Here is a 23620-nt window from a genome sequence, read left to right as displayed (position 1 = left end):
CAGCACACTCTTCTTCCTCACATGATTTCTTCACTGTCTCATCCTCTTGCAAGAAAATAACAACAATCAATATTTGAATTATGTAAACTCCAGGTACTTCATCACATTAATCAATAGAACTCAGAATTCAAAGCTTACCAAAAATGAGTAAACTGCCTCATCAAGTTAGTTTTGCTACAGAAGGACATGCATTATTTAAGACATATAGAAGGGAATTTTTGTGAAAATTAACAAGAATGCCATTGTAATTAAATTTAAATTTATATAATAACTTGATCATTATTATATTAAAATTAATGATAGTTACAAAAAGTCAAAAAGTCTACCATTAAAAATGAAACGCATGCATTATATATGTAAAAAATAAAAATTGACTATTATCCTTTTTATTATGAACGATTATAAAACGCGTTGGTGTATAAAACATAAACAATATTATCTCTATACTTGAAAAACGTTTTTTCATATTAGACGTAAATACCAATTTATGTTAAAAAAACGTATGTTGTGCAAGTTTATGTGATATTTACTTGGTTGTAACACATTGGTTAAATTTTTTTAAAAAACTCGTGTATTTTATTTGAAAGGAGGATGTAATATATTACTTTAAATTTTAAAAAAATAGATTACTATAACTAAAAATAGATTGGAGGAATAAAATATCTATCAGCAGATAAAATATATTAGTGCTGTGGATTTACTAAAAGTCGAAATCAGTCATATGATTATATTGGTCAACCAGCTTCCACTCCACTGCCGAATTGTCCGCCCCTCACTCTCCAACTTATTTTATCTGTAGTCAATGCAACTCAACCAAAACAGAGTCAATTTTCGGAATTCTAATGGCGGAGGCCAAGCTTTTTGAACTTAACAATGGCTCTATGCGTGTAATCGTCTCCAATTATGGATGCACCATCACCTCTCTCTTTGTACCTGACAAACATGGTAATTTTCTGCATTCACTTGGAATAAAAATCTAATCTTTTTCTTCTTTTCAAGTGATTTTGTATTGATGGTTTTGGTTTTGGATTGCTACAGGCAAATTGGCCGATGTAGTTCTTGGATTTGACACAATTGAGCCATATCAGGTCACTGATTTAGCATACAAATCATACTGTTCAAATTCAATTTTAACTAATGTCAAGATCCTGTCTTTATATATGTGATTTTGAATGCTTGCGTCATGGATTTGAAGATACCTATTATTGTTCTGTGTTTGAGAATCTCTGTGTGTGAAATGAAAGTTTTGTGATTGACTTTGAATTGCTTTTGCCCTGAAAGGTGCTTCTCCTTACTTGAACTTTTTATATGCTTCTTTTATTTATCACTATGATTTTTATTTGTGCATCCGCCCTAGTTAACTATATTAGGCCTTCTTTGTATGATGGAATAAAATGTGATTCCTACTTACATTCTATTAGGGATGAAGTAGAAAATAGAATGACAATGCAAAGAAATTGTCATTTCATTGCTATCTTCATTCCATTCCATCATGCCAAGAATGGCCTTAGGGTTTCTAGTTATACTTTATCAGTCCCAATTAGGATATGTTGTGTGCCTCTTCTTATTTTTTGGCTATGTGCAGAAAGGAGATTCTCCTTACTTTGGGTGTATTGTGGGTCGGGTGGCAAATAGGATCAGAAATGGGAAGTTTACACTCAATGGAGTCGAGTATTCATTGCCTATTAACAATGGACCCAACAGTCTCCATGGTATGCATCCTCACCATCTATTTTACTTTATCACATATAGATGTCCTACTAGAAGATACAATGCCATACCGTGCTTCCTTACAGGGTCCGACATATTGCCTTGTGGTGTGTCTAACCATCATAATTGCAGAGAAAAATATAAAAAAAAAGGAGAGAAGTGGTTTATGCAATTGTGATTGGTTGGACACACCACGAGGCAATTTGTCCGGACCATTGAATTTTTATTTCTTCTATTTAGATTTTAGGCTCATTAACTTTATAACAAGAGGACATTTCCCCACCTGTAACTTTACTGGTTGAACGGAATTATATAAAATAACGTGGAACTGTGGACTTCTTTAATCCAACTAGAAATTTCAAGTTTTGATTTAATTTTATTCTTTTCGCGATACTGCATTTTTTCATGAAGGTGGGAACAAGGGATATGATAAGGTCATCTGGGAAGTGGCTGAATATAAGCAGGGTGATACACCATCAATCACCTTTAAGTATGACAGTCTCGACGGGGAAGAAGGTAACAAATGCATTAGTCAACTGCATTAAACTTCTTACCTCGATAAGCACACGTACATTCACTTATTTGATCATTTGCAATGCAGGTTATCCAGGTGATGTTTCTTTCAGCGCAACGTACACGCTCACATCCAAGACTACAATGAGGCTCGACATGGAAGGTGTGCCGAAGAATAAGGCAACGCCAATCAACCTTGCACAACACACCTATTGGAATCTAGCCGGTCATGAATCTGGAACAGTTCTAGATCACACTATTCAGATATGGGCGGATCACATCACTCCCGTAGATCAGAACACTGTTCCAACCGGTGAGATCATGCCTGTCAAAGGCACGCCGTTCGACTTCACTACTGCAAACAAGATTGGCAGCCGTATCAACGAGGTTGGTATAGGCTACGACCACAACTATGTTCTTGACTGCGGGGAGGAAAAATCAGGCTTGAAGCACGCTGCAAAGTTGAAGGATCCTGCTAGCTCGAGGACTCTTGATCTGTGGACCAATGCTCCTGGTATGCAGTTTTACACTGCAAATTACGTGAGCGGAATTGTTGGTAAAGGCGGTGCTGTGTATGGAAAGCATTCGGCCGCTTGTCTGGAGACGCAGGGATTTCCGAACGCCATCAACCAGCCAAACTTCCCTACCGTTGTCGTCCAACCGGGAGAGAAGTACATTCATAGTATGGTGTTTGAATTCTCAACCGAGTAGGGTACGTTCAATTGTATCATAGTTTTAATCCTTATTAGTATCAGAGTTATGCTATAAGTACTAAAATAAGTAGTACTCCTACATCAGTACATATGGCCTCTATTTTTTATCTGGGATTTTGAGTGATCAAGTTTGACAATTTCAGTTTGCTTAGCCTTTTTATTCTGCTTCATTTTGTAATAGCAAGATATATAATATTTGAACTGCATGTAGATATTTAACGTAAATATTTAAGTGTAATAATACTACTACTATATCAATATAGGTAAATAAAGTTAGCTAACTTAGAAGTGACAAAACTAGACATTGTTTGAGAGTCTTGAGACTAGTAGAAAATTAATTTGAAAGTAGGAGCTGCTTGGAAAACAAATGCTGTAGTTTGAGTAGCTATAAAATCAGTTGCATTGTAGCTGGAGATTGGTTAACACGAGTGATTAGTTTAACCATTAGTGATAAAGAAGGTACAAGCTTGCAGTTCTTGTAGAATGAATCTTGAATCGATTTTTACTGCATTGTTATCTTGTGTGACGAAGAAGATTGATAAATAAAAGTGTGTAATATCTCTTGTTCATGGATGTAGATCATTTAAGATCAAATCACGTAAAATTCTTGTCGTTGCATTTCTTTTCACAATAGATCAATCTCGATAATCTTTTACAGTTTGGCACGTTTGTGGGAATAGGGGAAACGAATCAATGGCGACAACAAGGTTCAACGCTGAGAAGTTCAAAGGCAAACACAACTTCAGCCTTTGGTGCATCAAAATGAAGGCCATGCTCGTGCAACAATGGTGTGTGGATGCTTTAAAGACCGATCCTGGGAGTAGAATGTGGTAGAAGGTGATTATAAGACCACCATCAAGAGGGTTGAGATCATGGAGAAGGCACACAACGCAACTATTTTGTCTCTCGCCAATAAAGTTTTGCAGGAAATGTCGAAAGAGAGCACAACCGCTGCCGTATGGTTCAACCTTGAAAGTTTACACTATATGACTAAGTAATTGGATAATACAATGTGAATGTACGAACTAAGGCCATGAAGCAAGGACCTCAAATGTCATTTTCTTTTCTAGGGAAAGCGAATGTATGAACCCAATTGATTAGAAACATTCTATACAGCCGTGATCAGCAAATACAAGTAGTGTCAAAGATCCCAAAAATTCTACTGCCCCAAACATCATTACTATCGATATAATAAGACTTGAGGCAACACTGTATCCATGGTGGATCTCTGGTAACATACTCACCCGTCGGATCTCTATTTACTCCAAGCAACACGTCCCGTATCTTAGTTAGTGCATCAACAGACTCGCAATTCTCAAAAAACTTGTCCTGCACACCAAAAATAACACAAATGACTCAGTTTTTTTCTAAAGGAACACAAATGAAGAGTAGTTATGTTTATACTATTATTCATGCCATGATTAAAATGTTCTCAAACACATTTTCTGTACTCGAGGTGGACCACGTCTCAAGAGTGGACACATCAATTTTCCAATACTGGAAAATGTGTTCCATGACATTTTTGTGACAATATTTACACGTTGGAAATCGAATGAGAACGATACAACTAAAATAGATATTTCAAAGGTAGATCATTTTACCCCATCCTTGTCAAAAAGAAAAGCATGGATTCTTGCAGTCGGATCCTCCAGAGTCAGCTGCAATCTGTAAACTCCACTAGGCGAGTGGAAATCCTCTGGCCTCCACGGGACTAATGCAACAACCCTGACCAAACACTTAAATTTATATGTAACCTGCAATGCACAAAATCAATAGTTGAAAGCGGCAGCAAGCCCTATGACCTTCGTGATTCAAGTTGTTAAGTGATACATAAAGGCCTATTCAGTCGTAAGTCACTAGTAATGTATGTATGATAGGATTCCCTCATATTCATTTATATTGTGTACAAAAATGTCGCATTCAGACCAATTAAAAAGAAATAATAATGCAGTCAGCTCAGCTGAATATCACATATCCAGTTTTAACATTGTTCAACCTTGACACCAGATAATAGCAGCATAGATATAGGCATTAAATCATTTTATAGTATAAAATAGAATGATACTCTCTCCGTCCGCCATTAGGAGTTCCGGTCACTTTTCTGCATTCGTTTTGTAAAAATGATACTCCCTCCGTCCGCCATTAGGAGTCCCGGTCACTTTTGCGCACTCGTTTTGTAAAAAAGATACTCCCTCCGTTCCGCGGTAGTTGAGTCATTTCATTTTCTGCACTCGTTTTGCAAAAATGATAATCAATAGTTAAAATGAAAAGAGAGTAAAGTAGGTGAGAGAATAAGGTAGATAAGAGTCTTATCTACATTATTCTCTCTCTTACTTTATTTTTTCTCCACTTTAACTATTTATAATCATTTTTCTAAAATGAGTGCAGAAAAAAAAATGACTCAACTACCGCGGAACGGAGAAAGTAATAAATAGTTAAAGTGGAGAAATGGTAAAGTAAAAGAAAATATTGTTGTCTTCTTATCATTATTCTCTCTTACTTTACCATTTCTCCACTTTAACTATTTATTATCATTTTTACAAAAGTACAAAACGAATGCGGAAAAGTGACCGGAACTCCTAATGGCGGACGGATGGAGTAATAAATAGTTAAAGTGGAGAAATGGTAAAATAAGAGAGAAAAAATAATGATGAGAAGACTCTTGTGAACATTATTTTCTCTCTTACTTTACCATTTTTCCACTTTAACTATTTATTATTATTTTTACAAAACGAGTGCGCAAAAGTGACCATAACTCCTAATGGCGAACGGAGAGAGTAATATAAAGCTGCACAAAAATATAAGTAAAAACCAATTAAACATTAAATATGACCAAACAATAAATGTAATAAAACTTCTAACAGAGAAGGTGAGGTGTCAAAGGAAGTGGATGAAATAATAACAAAGAAGCATGTCAAATGACAAACGACTTGGGAGGAAGAGCATGTTTTTTTTTTCATAAAGGAACTGCACTAACCAATTCAAATTGACACGAAGGAAATATTCCTGTATGGGTGTTTATCCAGTATCCACCACATATGTAATGACAGAGATATGTTGAGTAACAGCAGATAGGTAGGTTGAGAAATCACATAAGAAAGGGTACCTCAGGATAAGTTAGGACATCCATCAATGTTACCAAGTTCGCATCAGGATGGCTGGTCTCTGATTTCAAAAAATTTAAGTAGTAAGCATGCAATGCAATACGCATCATCATTATTGACAACAGAAAGTACAAAGTCATCATATACTCAAAGCAACAAGACCTGTTATGGAAGAGGGCCAATACAAACATGTGAAGGGCATCCTTCCATTTTGGGTAGAGACACGCTCCTTGTAAATCCTGATTTACACATGCCTTTAGTTATTACTCGAAAAACAAAGATATAACCTTATGAGTAGACATGGGATATTGGTTAAGGGTGACTCAGAAATATCAAACAAAGAAAATATGAACGATTGGTTTGCTATTACTATATTTGGAAAGATGATCAACCAAACGCAGCTATTATATTAAGTTTATGACCTTTGACGATTCATAACACTGTAGTCATCATCGGGCAAGTAGCAGAGCTTAGAGGTGGGTGTCAACACTGCACGCCACAAAGCAGCATGAACTTCAAATCTTATGTTGATAAACTTCATCCATCTGTTACATTTAATAAACTTAATGCCAAGCTTCTCCTGGCCTTGATCAATAACCATCCTCAAGACTGTTCCAACAACTGGAAAGGTGCATAGAATGTCTCTTGATAATGGAGCAGGTTCCAACATTAAAGGTAGTGGATTTTGCATCTCGTCTTCATATCTGAAATAGCAGACCACAAGAGCAAAGGATTTTAGTTCATGGTTATGGTTTGGTTCCTTAAGTTAATAGGGATTCTCATTATAATCATAATATGACATAAAATGCATTTTGCTCAATCTTGATTATGCATTATGCCTCTCAGAAGTTTTTCAGACAGCATAATCAAGAGTAAATATCTATTCCTTCTTAATATCTGTATGCATTTCATAGGTTTATTTTTTCTAAATGCATAGTGCAAAAGATGATAAACTGGGCAGGGCTCCTCCTCAGCACAAGTTCCATAGATTAAGTAACTAACTAATACTCAATCAAATTTAACTCCCAAACCACAAATCAACTATCAACAATGACTTAAAAGCACTATAGCTAATCCTCAGGTGTCACATACATTAGAATGGATACGCATTATAATCAAATAGTATTCAGTTAAATGACATAATCAAATATATACAGCTCCTTGGTCTACTGACACAAAAGAGGGATACAATTACAAGTGCCACATATCCAATTCACATGCACAGGGGGGATACCTTTTGTACTCATTTGATTCAGAGTTAAAGTTATACTAAAGTATATAGTTTCTGCGTCAACTGAACAAGATAGAGCGGAAAAAATTCAGTTCCTAACTACAGACAAGAGAAGATAAATACTACTGACTTAGCTTCAACAGAAACAGGTTGTGTGTCACTTCCATCCCAAATAAAGAGCATCCACTCATCCTCCTTCACTTGAGCAGTATGCAAAATCTAACATGGTGGTCAAAGAGCAAAAGATAAATATTAGCACATGTTTCAATCCCAAAGATGAACTCCAACTCTCTGAAACCAGGGGATGTAAGTCCTACAGCATTTCAAACTACCTTGCATACCACATTGAAGTGTTCGCCTTCTTTGATCTCTCTCAGGAAAAATGTCTTATACAAGCCTGTCTAGCAAGCATACATGTATAAAAACAACATAAAGCAGCATATATATCTCCAAGTTCACGAAACTTGGGAGAAAATCGTCGCATAAAATATAACAAGCTTGTGACAAAAACATAATAGCCTCCTATAATAACGGAGTTATCAAACATAAAAAAAATGTTTTGAGTGATTATAGTAAAGCAATGGCAGGCACTTTGTACCAATAATTCTTTCACCAAATGAACATTTCCTTAACCCCACTATGACCTTCTTATCCTTCTCTCTAGGTTCATATCTTGCTGAAATCTGATAAGGCACAAGTTCTTTAATACTAGAGCCTCTTCCTTCGAATAATGCAAACGATGAAAATTTCTTGTTGAACATAGCATAAACACCGTCAGGCCTAGTTGATATCTGCACAAATTAGCTGCTATAAAGCTTTAAAATCAGGGGGGGGAGAAGAGAGAGAGAGAATAAGAGGTTATTCGTTTACCACAACTTGATAAACCAGAACTATATCTCCAACATTCTCAATTGCAGGGAGGTCCTCCATAGTTGGAGCGAAAAAATGTATATGAATCCCACTTGGCAGCGACTCATCTATGATCCTTACCGCGCAAAAACAGTCTTCAAAAGCAACCAAAAAAGACACATGAGCCCCATGATTTCTGAGAAATGTGAAAAAGGTGGGAAAATTCGGAATTACCAGTTCCTTTAGTAGATTTCGGAAGAGTGGTGTCGACTGCTACACCGATGAGATTGACTCGCTGATTAATGCAAGATACTGCGTCACCAATTTTCATAAATGTGTAATCGGCAACACTCATGTTGCACGAAATCGAAACCCTAGCTTTCGTCTGCTCAATCGCGTGGTGATTGGCAGTTATGAAAGTAAATTATTCCCGCCCATTTCTCTACTCCATCTCCATGCTTTTCTCTGTTTTTCTCGTGTATAAATAAATCATGTTAAGTTAATAAAGAAAGAGATGACAACATAATTAATCTGCAAAAAATTGGGGTAAAACATTTTTTATTTGGAATTTTAGTTTTTAAAATCATAAAATGTTATCCTTTATTTGTTAATATATTTTGAATAATACTAATTTTAGCTTTTTTGAAAAATAAATTTAAAAGCATCACTTAAATTAATTTATTCAACCAATAAAATCGGATGTCAAGTTTATTTCTTTTTTATCTTTCTCTCTTTCCACAAAAACCCTACTTCTCTTTATTTCCTCTCGGCAAAACCCCTAATTATCTCAAACATAGAACAGTTGAATTACGGTAGTAGCGCCGATGATCGTGACCTTCGATTTAGATACAACTAGTATCATTATAACAAAGTGGGTTCATCCTGAATCGTCACAAATTTTGAGAAAGTTTGATACGATCATGGAAGCCGTGCGTCAAGGATTTCAACTACAGTTAGATTCAACTAGAAATCGTCCTATTGAGATGACATCCAAAAGCTATGAAACCACCACCATTGTCTTCGTCTTGGAAACGGCTTCGCGTGGGTATCTTGCACATCCCAATCGGAGTCCGAATGAGGGAGTTATGGCGGTTTTACGGAAGTCGCGCAGAGAAGGCCGGGAGCTTCGGGAAAAACGCCCGACCGGGCGTTTCGCTTGTGAAAATCGCCCGGGGACAGGGAAAACGCCCGGGGCGGGCATTTTGGCATGTGAAAAACGCCCGACCGGGCGATTATGCCGATTTTTAGATTTTGTGGGCCAACTTTCTATTTTTGGACCCATAGTATAAATACCTCTTGATGTCATTTCTTTTCCTTAGGTTTTTGCTGAATTAAAGTTTCTACCCTAGAGAGTTTCCTCTTTGAGGATTGTATCCAATTCCTTCCTTGAAGGTTGCTTGTTTCTATCTTTGATTGATTCAAGTAGAGGTATGCATCAATGGAGTGTATCCATTGAGTAGTGGAGCCAAGGGGTGATAGAGCTAATGAAAGTTGCCTAGGGTTATCTCCATCTTTTTGGTTAAGGTCCTATGGTTGTAGCTCTCTTATCTCATCTTTATACACATGTTTTCCATTCCTAATCTTCGATTCATTCTTGTTTAGATTCAATTTTTGTTGGTTGGATCTTTATTATCTTTTGTGTTGTGTTGATAAATTGAAAATCAATCTCACAAAAATAGTTAGATCAAGCATCATTAAATGGGTAATCCTTGGGAAATGGATCATAAAATACATGGATCCACATCAAAGTTATATATTTATTCGTGAGAGAAATGAATGTCATTTTTGTAAGTGGTACAAAGCAATCGATGAACGTGAAAGCCTTGGTTTTATTTTATCATATACTTCGAAGAAAGCAATTGAGTGAGTAACTAGTGACTATATTTCTATTCACAATTTAAACATAAATAAAAATTTATACCAAACAATAAATTAAATTATTGTATAACTTATGTATATCCAATTTTACATGATTCCAATCTAATAATTATCAGTGACCTGAGTTACTATTGGATTGAATAGTAAACGAACTAAATTGGGTGTGAAGTGTGAATAGTTAATTTCACCAGAAATATAAAAGAAAAATATATTGGAGGCAACGATAAATAAACCCCAATGCCAATTTCTCATCTCAAATTCCCAGAACACTCCAAATATCCCCACACTTTTCGCCTAGGTCTCCACCTATATCCTCGCTCAACTCAATAATTTATAGTAGTATTGATTTTGGTGGGGGCTATCACAACATACATCAACAATTGATCAGCTGATTTATCTGCAAAAATGCCGTCTTCATCAGCGAATTTGTGGGTTTTATTAGGGCTTGGGATTGCGGGGATATTGATTATGACGAAGAAGCTGAAGCGGGCGGTGAGGGCTGATTTTGGAGCCTTTATAGAGCGGTTGCAGCTCTTGCCGCCGCCGCAACCCCTCCCTCCCAAAGCTCCTCACCCTCTTACTGGCCTTTCTTTTGCGGTTTCTGATGTGTGAGCATTTTTACTTTAGTTCACCGTCTGTATCTTTATTATTCTTGCCGAGGTTTGAGATCACTTGGGGTGCTTGGTTGATGATTTGGTGGGTAATACTGATATTTGCCTTTTTGATGAGCTGGACTATGAATTACTCACACACATATGAACATATAGCTCTGTATGTTGTTTCTGTTTGGATTGGGTTGGTTTTTTTTTATCATTTGGTTTAAAAATTGGTAGTGAGTTTAAATAGCTATTTATAAGTAGCAAAAACTAATCTGTACTTGGAAATAAATGCAATGTAAAGAGGGTGTGGTTTGAAGATTACCATTGTCATACTTTAATGTTGTTTGTGGTTTGACTCTTTTCTCTTGCAAATTTTGGTTGGGAGGTTGAATGTAAAACATGTTCACGGGGATTTGACTCTTTAATATCTGAGCTTATTTCTGAAGAAGTTTGCGGCTGCTGATAGTCTATAATTGATTTGCATGTGATCAATTAAACCCAAAGTTAAATTTTTTATATTTATTTTCAGATTTGACGTTGAAGGACTTGTTACTGGGTTTGGCAATCCAGACTGGTCCAGGACTCATGAACCTGCAACCCGAACATGTCCTGTGGTTGCAGCACTTGTTGATGGAGGTGCTACATGTGTTGGGAAAACTGTTGTGGATGATATGGCATTAGGGTATGTTGTTACCCTTATTATATTCAGATACAATTTATGGCTACTTCTTTCATTCCCTTTCCTTTTAATATCTAGCTTCCTCTTGTGTTAAAATAGTGTAAGTGGAGAAAACAAGCATTACGATACACCAACTAATCCTGCTGCACCTGCACGAGTACCAGGCGGAGCTTCGAGTGGTGCTGCTGTTGCTGTTGCTGCGAAACTTGTTGAGTTTTCATTGGGTGAGACGATAGCTCACAGTTTTTTAATGTTATTTCTTGGCCTCCCCTATCAGTATTTTGGTGGACTTGCACGTTAATCCTGTTGTTTAATGTTTTAATCAGTATTATAGATTTCAAATTTTTCTTTGAACTTAAAACTAGCTCTGCTGGTGAACACAATTGCATGAGTTTTTACCTGATGCTATGAGTGGTAGAACCAAAGACCCACCTCCATATAGTGGGATGAAGTGAATGTAGTTGTTGTCAGTTAAAACCATGGAAGTTAGAGGCTTACAAGGAAATTTGGAGCATACATATCTCGATTTAAGGGTTTATATACTGTTCAAAATTTCAAATATACCAGCTAGAGATGAAGGTTGAGTCATGTTATGTTTTCATGCTTTTTTAGCCATGGTATAAAAATTGGCCTTTCCTTGATGTTGTGTGTGTAATTTTTTCGTATATTAAATGCTGCTAGTATGATATTTCACTTCAAAACAGTTGAAATTTGTTTCACGATTAATGGTATTGGAATCTGTTCCTTGACCATCTAAAGTTTGCCACAATCTCACTTATAGGATGTTCTTGCTTGTATGCAATTTGTAATATTTATGTTAGTAAATTCGTTCAGTACCTTAAATAATAAATATAAATATCAAATTAAAACCAGAGTATTCCAAAGAAATTACCAGGATCACTCATTTAAGTGGGAAGAGGATACCTTACTAAGAACCAAATGTTATATGTATTTAAATTACTTTGGGTTTCAGTGCTACGGTGTTCCTTTTCTTATGTGAAAGAGATGTGTGATTATGCTTCATTTCCGGGGATGACTTAAAATTTTTTTGATAGGCCAATTTGTCTAGCAGTGAGATTAGTGGTATGTTTTCTGTTGTGGGTTGTTACTGTTTATGTACAAAGTTTGATGAAAAATACAGATGATTTCAATGGTATAGATTATTCTTGTGGTAATTGGTAAACTTGACTCCTCTTATACTGTTTATGAATGTTATGTAAAATGATGCCCATATCAGATACTGTGCATATTTAACTTTGAAATGTAACAGGCATAGATACTGATGGCGGCGTGCGATTACCTGCTGGAAACTGTGCCGTAGTGGGCTTTCGACCATCTCATGGCACCGTCTCCCTTTCTGGGGTAATTCCTGTTTCAGAAAGTCTTGACACAGTTGGTATGTGCTTTCAATGTTATACCCAGATACCTACCATTAACAGTTTGGCTATTTTCAAACTTTCCTTTTATACATCATTGAAGTGATTTTTCTTGCCCTTATATTTTGCATATTCAAGAGACTTAGTTTGACTGATATGCCGATAGCAAAATTCTTGGAAATGACTTCACTTGTGGGGTTGGGGTGATTGACATTATATGTAACACTGTACTTTGTAGTTCTTCTCCAATACTTTAACATGACGGCATTGGCATATGCTGTGAAGTTAGTGAGAACTATTTACTGCTGGTGAAGTTGTTTCGAATGTACTGGTGCTAATTTTTCTCGTTTAGGACTTAATTCAGGACCATTTGCATTCAGGAATTAGAGCTCCTCTCATACATTTAAACTTAGAACATAAGGAAGGATATCGTCTTGTCTGTTAAATGTCTCAATAATTTTTTTGTGTAGGTTGGTTTGCAAAGGATCCCAGTGTACTTCGTCGTGTTGGTCATGTGCTGCTGCAGGTCCCATATGCTGCACAACGCAATCCAAGGACTTTTGTCATTGCTGATGACTGTTTTCAGTTAACAAAGGTTCCTGCAGACCGGTCTCAGATGGTGACAAAAGCCATCGAAAAGCTTTATGGAAGTATGTCCTTTTTCTCTTAACAAATGTTGTAAAGATTTTTCATTTGAATTCATTCAGTAATTTTGTCTTTGTTTGTTATCCTGGATTGTTTATTAGGCTCACCTTTCAGGACAAGTTCTACGGCATGAAAATCTAAGTGATTATATAAAATTGAAGGTTCCAAGCTTAAAAACATTCAGTGTCATTCAAGCAAATGGTGATGGTAATTCTTCTCCATTAAGAATGCTAGTGAATGCCATGCAGGTAATTAAAAGGTAATATTATTGGTAGTGCTCAGATAGTACTACCTTTAATTAATGTGTTTCAGTTTCTTCTTTTAGATTATTTACTTCATTTTTTTTTCATGTGGACCTTTCAGTCCATGATGCATATATTTGAGTACAGTTCCAGCCCCCCTTCTTGTTTTGCGTCCGCCCTGTAGCTATTGAAGGTTAAAATTGGAGAAAGTACTAACACTTAAGATAATCAAGGTTTTCGACTGATGTGATTGATGTCCTTTTATTCTCACCTTGTGCCTTCTCCGTGCTCTAATTTCTGTAGTCTGTGCCTTCTAGTTTATCATTGAAGACTCAGGAGGTCTTTAGTTTCATGTTATGCATATTTAACATCTTTATCTCATGATGGAGTCGTATGAAAGTCGTGAAGTTCGCATGATTTGGTTTACATATGCCAATTCTGGAAATCCTCCTTTTGGCCTGAATAAAGTACATTCCTGTTTATATGCAGTTATGAGTTCAGGAAAAATCACAACGAATGGATCAACTCAATAAATCCTACACTGGATCCTGTTATCTCAGCACAATTACGAGAAACATCGGATTTGAGTGATGCAGACATTGAGAAATGTCGCACAATTAGGATCGAATTGCGTTCTGCTATGGATACCCTTTTAAAGGTACTGGACTCAATATAATCTCTGATCTCACATCATATAGTTTTAGATGTGGTCATTTAATATTTCTAGTAGCAACTGGAACACTGCAGGACAATTCCTTAATACTCTTTTCTTTCCATTTCCTTGTTTACTGCTTTATGTGGCTATTTGAACTAATTGCTTACCCATGCTTAGTTTTTAGTAGATACTCCCTCCGTCCGCGAATAGGAGTCCCATTCCTATCTGGCACGGATTTTAAGAAATGTTAAGAAAAGTGAGTGGAATAGTGGAATAGAGGTCCCACTTGTATATATTAGTTTTAAATGATATGTGAGTGGAGTGAGTTGGTGGAATGTGGGGTCTCTTTACTATTTATAGTAATTATCAACCGGGACTCCTATTCGCGGACGGACCAAAATGGAAAAACGGGACTCCTATTCGCGGACAGAGGGAGTATATTGAATAATACACGTACAATATCAAGTTGTTACTAATAAACAAAGAAGTATCAGCATGAAAAAACTAATTTTACGTCTTCTTGATACTGTCAGAATGAACTAGCTATATTTGCTCTTTTGAAATGACAAGTATCTTTGGTTTTATGATTCAATCTAGAGATCCTTCCTTTAATCAATTACTTTCCAAGATAAGTGTTGTCATTTTGATACTTATCACATCTCTGATTGTGCCACTGTCCATCTGATGCTTGTTGACTGAAAAAATATGCTCTAAACAGGATGATGGAATATTAGTTATTCCTACTGCCCCTGGTCCTGCAAAACTTGAATCCAAAGAGAGTCATTCTAAGGAATATTTGATTCAGGCAACCACCCTGTCAAGTTTAGCTACTATGTCAGGCTGTTGTCAGGTTAATCTACCTATCTCTTTCTTAGGTACTTGTAAATTTGGCATGCACATAATTCTTACCACATTGAGTTTCTTTTTGTCATTTCAGGTTGCAGTACCACTGGGCTTCCACGAAAAGTGCCCAGTTTCTTTGTCGCTTCTTGCCAGACACGGGGGTGATAGGTTTCTGCTAGATACAGTGCAGTCTATGTATACATGTTTACAGGAACAGCTTGATACAGCCTCAAAACCTAAAGTATCTAGTAAAGCTGTGACAAATGAAGAGTCTGCTAATGTTGCCAAAGAAAAGGTAGATCCTAAGTAACATATTTTTTCCTATGCTGACATTAACTGCCTTGACAGGTTGTTTATGAATTATTGGCTCTCCTTGGGTATTCCTAAGTTAATGAGACTTTTCTTATCTGACCTTCCAAAAATCTCGAGACCATTGACCACAAATGGACCCAATGACTCCTAGCTGGTGTTTAAGTTACAGATGTTGCTATCTTTTTCTCAATGACTCCTAGCTGGTGTTGGTTCTTACTAGAACCCAATGTTGCCAATGGTGTGGAGACCATTGACCACAAATGGACTGGGAATCTTTTGGACAAGTTTCTCTAATGATTTGGGTATTGTAGAAACCATGCGCTGGTTGTTTGACTGTAGGTTGCTTGCATTCTTTTTTTGAAGTTTGGATTCTGATATTTGATCGTTTGACTGCTGGATTATTTATGACCAGGATAGTTGATCATCATATATGAGCGGCACAGATGAAGTAACCATATTTTTAGTAACTGCTGGTTCAAATCATTATTAAATTCTAAAATTAAACTTTATTTCCAAAATCCAAACGCATTACTTTATTCATTTTGTTTTAGCTCAGAAGTCTCAAATAATACAATTTTATTTATTGTGTTCAGACTTTTAGAAAATATAAACAAAATATGTAGGAAACATAATTCTCCCTCCGTGCCACTTCATTTGGCCTGTATTCCTTTTAGGGTAATTATTTTACTACACTACATTAAATATGTGGGCCACACATGTTTACACTAGAATCTTACTCTCCTAATTAACTGCAATGAAAGAAATACGCCAAGTAAAGTGGAGCGAGGGGTAATAAATATGAACTGCCATAAGCAGCGGTTTTGTAACCAAAACCAAGATGGTCTATATAATATGAGACTTCAGTTTTGGTTTTGCCTCTGGCGATCTAAGGGAAACTGGTAATTCAGATCTGTTGAACATCTATAGGTGTAGAGATTAATCTTGTCTACATAAAAAATCAGACAAGTGGTGTGTTTTCATCCATGTTACATGAGAAGTTCTGTTACTGCTTAGATGGTCCTTTTTGTTTGAGTTTTTGATGGAGAACAGACAGTTCATGCTTCTAGCATTACCAGATTATATGTTGCAACTTTGTTAATAACCCATTGCATGAATGTATCCTGATATGCTCTCCCCTATTTTGTACCATGACCTCTGACAAACCTCAGTTCTCACTTCTCATCCATAAAATTCGCTTTCTTGGCAAAGTGGATTGAGAGTTTTCTTTTGTTCTCTTCTCCTTCTGTATGATATTTGCTGGTTGCCAAAGAATAAAATTTAAATCACTTGCCAATACATCTGCTTTATTTGTAAAAAAGGAATCTGACATCTTATTAATCTTCTCTTATCTTAGGGAAATCAAGCATTCAAAGATAAACAATGGCAGAGAGCTATTGGATATTATACAGAAGCCATCAAGCTCAATAGTAGTAATGCAACTTATTATAGTAACAGGGCCGCAGCTTACTTGGAGATTGGAAGGTAGTTGAATTGAAATGGCCATTTTGTTTTCTTTATTCTGCATGGAGATTTATGCATATCTTTGTTGTTTATATTAGTTACATTCAAGCTGAAGCAGATTGTAGCCAAGCAATTGATCTCGATAAGAAGGTCAGCTTTCTGCCTCTCTAAATTTCTCGACATCCCTTCTTGAGTTGGTCTTTGGTGAATGTATATATAAAATATCATTTTTTGCTATTTTTGGACGTCAATTTTTATTTATTCAGTGTGGCCATTGTCATTTTATGTGTTATCATGCACCCATTATATTTATGTTCTCTCACCTTAATTAACATACACCTCTGTTATAGAATTGGTTGAATGTTCTATTGTTCAGATATTGTTTGTTTGCCTCTAGCATGATATTAACAAAAGGATACTTGTTTGCTAAAAGCTAAAAAAGAACTTCGATATTCAATTGAGCATCGTGTGGTTTATTACAGCAATGGACCCTTTTGCCTAGCTACTTTGACATTCTATATCAAATTAAGTATTGTCTCTTTTCTCATACTCCTGTATCCTTTGGCTTGTTTCTGCATTCTCTACATGACAAATCTCATGCGACTATTAAGTGAGTGTTTTTTTACTATTATGGTTTAAATTTGGGTTTGTCCTTTTTCCATCTAATTGGCACAATGGTGTATTTTGATTAACTGATAGCTGCATCGTTCGCTAAACAAGTCCTGAATTTATATGCCACTTTCAAACACAACGCTACTCCTTGGTTGTGATATGCCTGCAATTCATGTTGACTCGTTGCAGAACGTAAAGTCCTATCTGAGGAGAGGAACAGCTCGGGAAATGTTGGGCTACTATAAAGAAGCAATGGAAGGTAAGTCTACTTTAATTATTTGGCAAGCCAGAACTTAATATTAGTTGTCGAAAAAGGCTTCCTATTTGAAAAAACTCCAAGATCAATGATGCTTAATATTAGAAGGTCTACTTTGATCAGAGTGAACTAGGTCGTTATTCTGCTTCAATCTTTTCTCGTCGTTTGCAGATTTTGGCTATGCGCTTGTTCTTGAACCAAACAACAAAAGAGCATCTCAATCTTTGGACAGGCTGAGGAAGTTATTTCAGTAGTTAACCAGATATACCTCAATTACCTATAGATGTTTTGTGTAAACGGCGCATCACTCGTTAGTTCGTTTCATTCAAGCAGCTTCCAGTTACCAATTTTCTACGAAAATGATAGCTCCTTTTTGTCATGTAAGCGAGAGACACAGTCCACTCTTTAGTTGTAGCATACGCCATTTAATTTTTTTGTTGTAGCACCACACTATTCATCTGAGATATGGGTTGTCTTCAGCCTATAATTCTCAAAACTTTTTCGGCCTTGCTGTGCCTTAGCCAACAATAAAAAGGTTGGATTATTTATATAGCAAGTAGAGAATACTTAATACGCTTACAGTGATGATCATTTTTCTCAAACAAGATAGTATTCATTTAAAATTAATATAGTTATTGAATTTTTACTAAACATGCTAGAAAGTAGAAACTACTAGTGTTTTTTCCCCTTAATTGGCCTGCTGGCTTTCCTTTAGAAGTTAATGTTTTAATTAATCACACGTTTGAAATAAGAAAGTATCCCAAAACATGGTAAACATTTAGTATTAGGTTCCAGTTGGCTATGCAAGTCGACTAATTTGCCTTGTGATTTCTGTAACATTGGTAAGATTCAAATTCAAATTGGATACTCCATAATCTTCCCTCATACACCGAAATGGATCTTGCAATTTCCTATTCGTGTAATTTGTATTGAAAATTATTGCAGTATTTCTATGATTGTAGGAGTATGTATTGTTAAGAGTTTATCCCTTTTATATTACTACTTCATTTGATACAAATTGTATTGCAACTCTCTATGTATATAGCATATAGCAATTCTGAAAATTTCTTGAGGGATCTGCAAAAACACACAAAATAACAAAATGACAGCTTCAAGATGTATAGATTGGTAATGTAGAACTATGGTAACGTGTGTTTGGTTGGGGGGTGAAGAAGGGCATGCACATAGAAATAAAGAAGCATCATCCTTATCAGAATAAAGAAGCATCATCCTCATCGTCCGCAAAAAGTTCATTCAACTGTTCGTCTGTCCACTGTGGAGGAGTGGCTGTCGACATTAGAGGCTGCGTTTGCATTTGAACTTCATTGGTCCCTCGACCATTTTCTCCTGTAGTTGCTGCAAGACAGTCGATCATTTTATCAGTCTTGTTACCTTCCGAGTTACCTCCCTTTGTGCCCCTTTGGGTGCCATTCGCTATCTCTTGGTCGTCACCAGCAATCCTAGTCCTGCTCATGTCTTCAGGTCCTTCATTGCACGCATGCTGGCTAAGATTAATGTAACCTCCTCTCTGGGTTGCAGATACGTTTGAGCTGTCCCTGTTATTCGATTGACTACTTCCATCAAAAAGATTCTGCTTCCGAATTACATTCTCATTTTGGGAATTCTCAGCTCTCTTGGACTGTCTCATCTCAGTGTCTTCCTGCACCTCATTCTGCATGGAGGACATCTTCTCCACTGCTCGGGCTTTTCGACTAGATTCTGTGCATCAAGTGGCGATGGTTAAAAGGAAGAAAAACCCTTGAATGCTCTAACTTCCAGTTGATTTAAAACATGTGAATAAAATTTCTCCTACATACCAGTATCGGGATCAGCATACTGGACTGGCTGAACAGGCTTAAAAAGTTCTGAAGTAGATTCCTTGTTTTGGCAGAACACCTGCAGATGAGAGCCATCGGAGCAATACAACAGACAGATCAAATATACACCCAGATATAAATAGAGATGTAACCATGAAAATATAAACAGCGTTACATGATCATATCCTGCCAAAAGATGCTAAACAAGCAGATTAAAATGCTTCAACTATCAAACAGTTAAGGAGTATATTTTGCATAATTCATGACATTAGCATCTAGGATAATGTCAATTTCTAATTTACAGGCTCAGGCACACACATCCAGAATAACTCAGATGAAATAAAAGATGGGTAGTATTGACTGTAAATTGAAATTCCCATCTTTGTGTACTCGAGATGGATTACAACCCAAAGTATATATAGCAGGACCTATAATACTTGGCCTTTTAGATCACTGTACAGAGAGAAGCTGAACGACGAAATGAGAAACTCTTTTAGGTGCAGACAGCGATCCAATCCATATGAGAAACTCTTTTAGGTGCAGACAGCGATCCAATCCATATATAAGTTTCATGTGGAAATGAAGCTCTTTTTGGGTCACTCAGTTAAAGGGCAAAATTACCTTCACCAAATTCCTTGTTGTTACATTGAGATAACGTGCTGTCCTCACAGGGGCAAAGATGGCTACCTGATACGACTTCTAGTCAGTAAACAGAAATTAAAACCCACAGCAAAGCAAAATATGATCCTGCTACATATCCAACTACGGTATAAATAACATTCACATGAAGAGGAAACTACAGTTGGGCGATACCTTCTGAAGTATTAGAGCTGCACCAGTAGTTAACTCCTTACCAAACTCGTTTTCGGAGAGGACTTTGTGGTGAATAGTAGCATCAATTGTACCAGTTGGGTCCTAAGTTTGAAGACCATCAAGTCAGTAACATATACTCCTCGACCTTATATCATATTGATTTTGTTATTATTCTTATCTTGAATGCCCTTTTATTTTTACCTTCAATGACACTAACAAACCCCCAAGACCATTAGGAGTGCATGACTTTACAATAGCTACAACCTGACAAAAGAAAATCAATCATGTCCAGATTCAAATATAAGTATTCTAAGCTCAAACCAAACAAATGTATGCTTTGTAGATTAAGCAAAGAAGCAGGTAATACGTTGTCAACATCTAATGTTCTATCTCTGTCTCTACAACTCATTGGCTATCTAATTCCGCTATCAAAAGGGCAGATCTTACTCCTGCGAATTATATCAATAATTTATGCTTCATCATGGCTTACCTTCACTCTGGAAATCCTACCTCAACATAAGAATCGCCTCATGAATTAATCATCTAGAGTTACTGTACTCACCAAAATCTCTCTCTACATACTTATTGAATACCTGAACAATCTTGTCGCCATTGAGACATTTCTTGATAGAGCTGATAGGTGTGCTCGGAATCAAACCATCTTCAGCACCTGCAGGTGAGAAACAACAATTCCGTTACAATCATCGCAATCCATCACACCTAAAAAGACAAACAAGCGAAGCTAAAATAGAAATAATAACATCTGTGAAACACGCCTGTAGCTAGACCAATGGACCAAAATCTATCAATCAGCTAATTGGCACACTACCATATGGTGAATAGGATTGGACAAATCAATCAAATTAGCACGAAGGCACAATTACCGAGAAACTGGAGAGCAGAAAGCCAAGGATGGCGGGAGAAATCATTATCGAATTCCGGAGTATTGTCCAAGGCCTTCCGTATGTAGTCTTGGGTAGAGAGCAGGTCGTCGTTACCCTTATCATGATCAGAGGAATTGTGTGTCGCGCGGTCGTGATATTTCTGGAGCATCGCAGCATGGACTGCTCCAGCAGGTCCAGGAATAGAGCGGTGTCTCAAAGAAGAAGTTGGCGGCTGCTGCTCCGGTGTTGGCTGCAAAGAAGGGATCTCGGCAGCGACAGGGGCGGATGAGGGGAAGACGGTACGTTGCAGTTTGCAAGGGCGAAGGAGAGAAGGAAGATCAGAATCGTCGAGATCTAAGGCTTCCCAAGGCTGAGACTCCATTGAGTACCTCATTCATTGCCTTCAGAGGGAAAACTGTAAGACGGCTAGTTTGCAATTCAGAAAACTGAAATGAATAACATATAGATACTCCATTGGAGCAAACGAAACAATAGATTAACATGTACCACTCTTTATCAAAACATATTTCCAGCAACCATGGAAACGAAGATCATAGTATTTGATATGGAAAGAAAAATTCAAATGCTGAGATCCATGCATAAACTAAACAATCATTTAATTTCTTCTTCAATCCGTCATCAATTAACAGAATTCAACAGTAAATTGCATAATAAATAAGAAAATTTGAGAAGAAAATCCGCAATAAAGTAATTCATCAAGTAGCGCAAATCAGAAGAATGAATCAAGCACAGACCTCGCGGCGAGTGTTTAGGGTTTTCCGCAGAAGTGGCAGTAATATCCCCTGTTATGTTATCTATGAAAACAGCATCTCGCGGTTTGTCTACTTCGGCCGCCGCCAATGCGATGCTGATATGGAAATAGAGGTGATGAGAGGTCGAAAAGTGGGGGTTTGTTAATTTTGAAAAAAGGTCAGCACCATGGGCTGGCGGGAACTAAACCAATTAAGCCCGAACTTTCTCTTTCTCTCTCTCCTTATCTCCTAGTTCTAATTAATTCAGGGGTAATTCTTTTTTGTGTTCTACTCCTTATTAAAGGCATCCAACTGGTACCTTGTTCTAATTAAATTATGCTGCACTGATGGAACATATTATCTCTGGGTTGGACATCGGACCCGTGGTCATCGAATAATGGTGTTACGGACACATCGGTTGTGAGAACAACTGGTGTGGGTTCGTGTATTACCTGTTATCTAAATTAGTGAAGTTTATATATTCTTAGAATCCATGTTTTTGTTCTAAAATGTTAAACTGTGCAGCTTCTTTCCTGCTCCCCCTTTTAAAAGTTTTTGTGGAAAGAAGGTGACCGTGCAAAAAGTTATTTACAAAATTCAAACCAACATAGTGTTTTAGTTTTAGTTTTCAACTAACAACCAAGAATGAAAGTGAGTCTTGCCTTGGGGAGCAACATGGGATTAAGATGGATGTAACGTATGCTAATTCTTTCCTTTTCGGAGTCCTCATCATTTGATTCCATTCACTATATCTTTCTTTTGATTTGTTAATTATGTCCTGTTAATCTTATTGAATGAAATTGATAATTAGACATCAGCACCAGATAATGGGTGTTTGCTTCTCCACCTTTTCTGATGTTGTGCATTGCTTGTAACATTAAAAGAGTAAGTACCTGAGAAATGTTTTGCAGATAAGATGTTACTATCTCTTAAGATAAATTGATGATAAACTTTGGCATAGAATTTATCATTTTGAGTCCACCAATGCAATGCTCTCTGTTCCTTAATCTGAAGATATCTCTGTTTTGGTAATTTGGAGTTTGACCAATATATACCCGCGACATCAGAGGAATTCAACAGCAACCGAAACAACAATTAGCAGAATATATAAACCTTTGTGATCGTCTTGGAAAACATCTAGCAGAGAAGAAAGCAGTATGCCAAGGCAGCCAAAATAGGGTTCCAATGGTCATCATCCTTAGCAGGGTGGTAATAACGTAAAATAAAAAATGACACAATCATTATGTACTAGTAAAAAAAAAGTTTTTAAGTATCTACAATAGAGACATTTAAATATGAAATCTCACAAGAACACATATTAGCGTAAAATAAAGTTTCCAAAATCTGATTAAAAATATGTCAAATATGCATGATTGTATAGATTTCCATAACTACCATGCCTGTCAAATCCATGGATATTCGATCCAAAAATTTCAGATACCCGATCCTGAATTTTCCAAAATCTAATACCAGACACCCGATCCTAAAATGTAAACAAAATCAATTTATGCATGCCATCAGATTGGATCCTGGCCGATCCAAGGGTCACAATTTGGCCTCCATTTTGCATAGCATCCAGTGAGAAACAAGTACTCCCTCCGTCCCAGAGAAGTTGACACACTTTCCTTTTTAGTTTGTCCCACAAAAGATGTCACATTTTCCTTTTTGGAAAAAGT

General features: G+C 36.7%; 4 protein-coding genes across 5 annotated transcripts; 2 read left to right on the top strand and 2 right to left on the bottom strand.

The window, feature by feature from the left end:
- The first annotated feature begins 733 nt into the window (after window positions 1-733).
- Window positions 734-3087, top strand: LOC125196415 (uncharacterized). Its single transcript, XM_048094922.2, has 5 exons — window positions 734-945; window positions 1039-1088; window positions 1586-1712; window positions 2122-2226; window positions 2312-3087. Exons 1-5 carry the CDS (start codon window positions 843-845, stop codon window positions 2932-2934), a joined length of 1008 nt encoding a protein of 335 aa, XP_047950879.1. The 5' UTR covers window positions 734-842; the 3' UTR covers window positions 2935-3087.
- Window positions 3088-3816: 729 nt separating this feature from the next.
- On the bottom strand, window positions 3817-8601 carry LOC125196414 (protection of telomeres protein 1b-like). Its single transcript, XM_048094919.2, has 10 exons — window positions 8355-8601; window positions 8142-8275; window positions 7870-8062; window positions 7604-7668; window positions 7402-7490; window positions 6463-6744; window positions 6203-6279; window positions 6043-6101; window positions 4538-4690; window positions 3817-4265 (listed from the first exon to the last, which is right to left on the bottom strand). Exons 1-10 carry the CDS (start codon window positions 8473-8475, stop codon window positions 4059-4061), a joined length of 1380 nt encoding a protein of 459 aa, XP_047950876.1. The 5' UTR covers window positions 8476-8601; the 3' UTR covers window positions 3817-4058.
- A 1644-nt stretch (window positions 8602-10245) lies between these two features.
- Window positions 10246-18226, top strand: LOC125195864 (translocon at the outer membrane of chloroplasts 64-like). Its single transcript, XM_048094130.2, has 13 exons — window positions 10246-10606; window positions 11127-11279; window positions 11376-11500; window positions 12547-12672; window positions 13123-13302; window positions 13412-13556; window positions 14029-14197; window positions 14913-15044; window positions 15132-15332; window positions 16704-16831; window positions 16909-16960; window positions 17612-17681; window positions 17850-18226. Exons 1-13 carry the CDS (start codon window positions 10404-10406, stop codon window positions 17930-17932), a joined length of 1767 nt encoding a protein of 588 aa, XP_047950087.1. The 5' UTR covers window positions 10246-10403; the 3' UTR covers window positions 17933-18226.
- A 421-nt stretch (window positions 18227-18647) lies between these two features.
- Window positions 18648-22362, bottom strand: LOC125193204 (nuclear localized protein). 2 transcript variants are annotated; one of them, XM_048090961.2, is made up of 8 exons: window positions 21948-22362; window positions 21193-21607; window positions 20902-20978; window positions 20510-20572; window positions 20309-20410; window positions 20117-20182; window positions 19496-19574; window positions 18648-19397 (listed from the first exon to the last, which is right to left on the bottom strand). In XM_048090961.2, the coding sequence occupies exons 2-8, from the start codon at window positions 21584-21586 to the stop codon at window positions 18889-18891; spliced, it is 1290 nt and encodes a 429-aa protein (XP_047946918.2). In that variant the 5' UTR covers window positions 21587-21607; window positions 21948-22362; the 3' UTR covers window positions 18648-18888. The 2 variants fall into 2 exon arrangements, with proteins under 2 accessions (XP_047946918.2, XP_047946916.2); XM_048090959.2 differs by having other exon boundaries at window positions 21193-21593; window positions 21948-22360.
- Window positions 22363-23620: the final 1258 nt, after the last annotated feature.

This window comes from Salvia hispanica, chromosome 4 (genome assembly GCF_029641045.1).
Source record: "Salvia hispanica isolate PSC_SH4W2 chromosome 4, Shi_PSC_v1, whole genome shotgun sequence".
In the NCBI taxonomy this organism is placed as follows: domain Eukaryota; kingdom Viridiplantae; phylum Streptophyta; class Magnoliopsida; order Lamiales; family Lamiaceae; genus Salvia; species Salvia hispanica.
The sequence above is the reverse complement of the archived record's forward strand: the minus strand, read 5'-3'. Positions and strand labels throughout refer to the sequence as shown.

Bases quoted from the DNA above. Each gene is read 5' to 3' on its own strand.
- LOC125196415 (XM_048094922.2), top strand. From the start codon at position 843: ATGGCGGAGGCCAAGCTTTTTGAACTTAACAATGGCTCTATGCGTGTA. The intron at 946-1,038 runs GTAATTTTCTGC...GGATTGCTACAG, and splicing joins CTTTGTACCTGACAAACATG to GCAAATTGGCCGATGTAGTT. The intron at 1,713-2,121 runs GTATGCATCCTC...TTTTTCATGAAG, and splicing joins TGGACCCAACAGTCTCCATG to GTGGGAACAAGGGATATGAT.
- LOC125193204 (XM_048090961.2), bottom strand. From the start codon at position 21,586: ATGAGGTACTCAATGGAGTCTCAGCCTTGGGAAGCCTTAGATCTCGAC. The intron at 20,411-20,509 runs GTAAAAATAAAA...CTTCAAACTTAG, and splicing joins GTTTGTTAGTGTCATTGAAG to GACCCAACTGGTACAATTGA. The intron at 20,183-20,308 runs GTATCGCCCAAC...AAGTCGTATCAG, and splicing joins CAGCTCTAATACTTCAGAAG to GTAGCCATCTTTGCCCCTGT.
- LOC125195864 (XM_048094130.2), top strand. From the start codon at position 10,404: ATGCCGTCTTCATCAGCGAATTTGTGGGTTTTATTAGGGCTTGGGATT. The intron at 11,501-12,546 runs GTGAGACGATAG...GAAATGTAACAG, and splicing joins ACTTGTTGAGTTTTCATTGG to GCATAGATACTGATGGCGGC. The intron at 16,961-17,611 runs GTCAGCTTTCTG...GACTCGTTGCAG, and splicing joins CAATTGATCTCGATAAGAAG to AACGTAAAGTCCTATCTGAG.
- LOC125196414 (XM_048094919.2), bottom strand. From the start codon at position 8,475: ATGAGTGTTGCCGATTACACATTTATGAAAATTGGTGACGCAGTATCT. The intron at 8,276-8,354 runs GTAATTCCGAAT...TTGCTTTTGAAG, and splicing joins GAAATCTACTAAAGGAACTG to ACTGTTTTTGCGCGGTAAGG. The intron at 6,745-7,401 runs GTCAGTAGTATT...CTGCTATTTCAG, and splicing joins CCTGTTTCTGTTGAAGCTAA to ATATGAAGACGAGATGCAAA.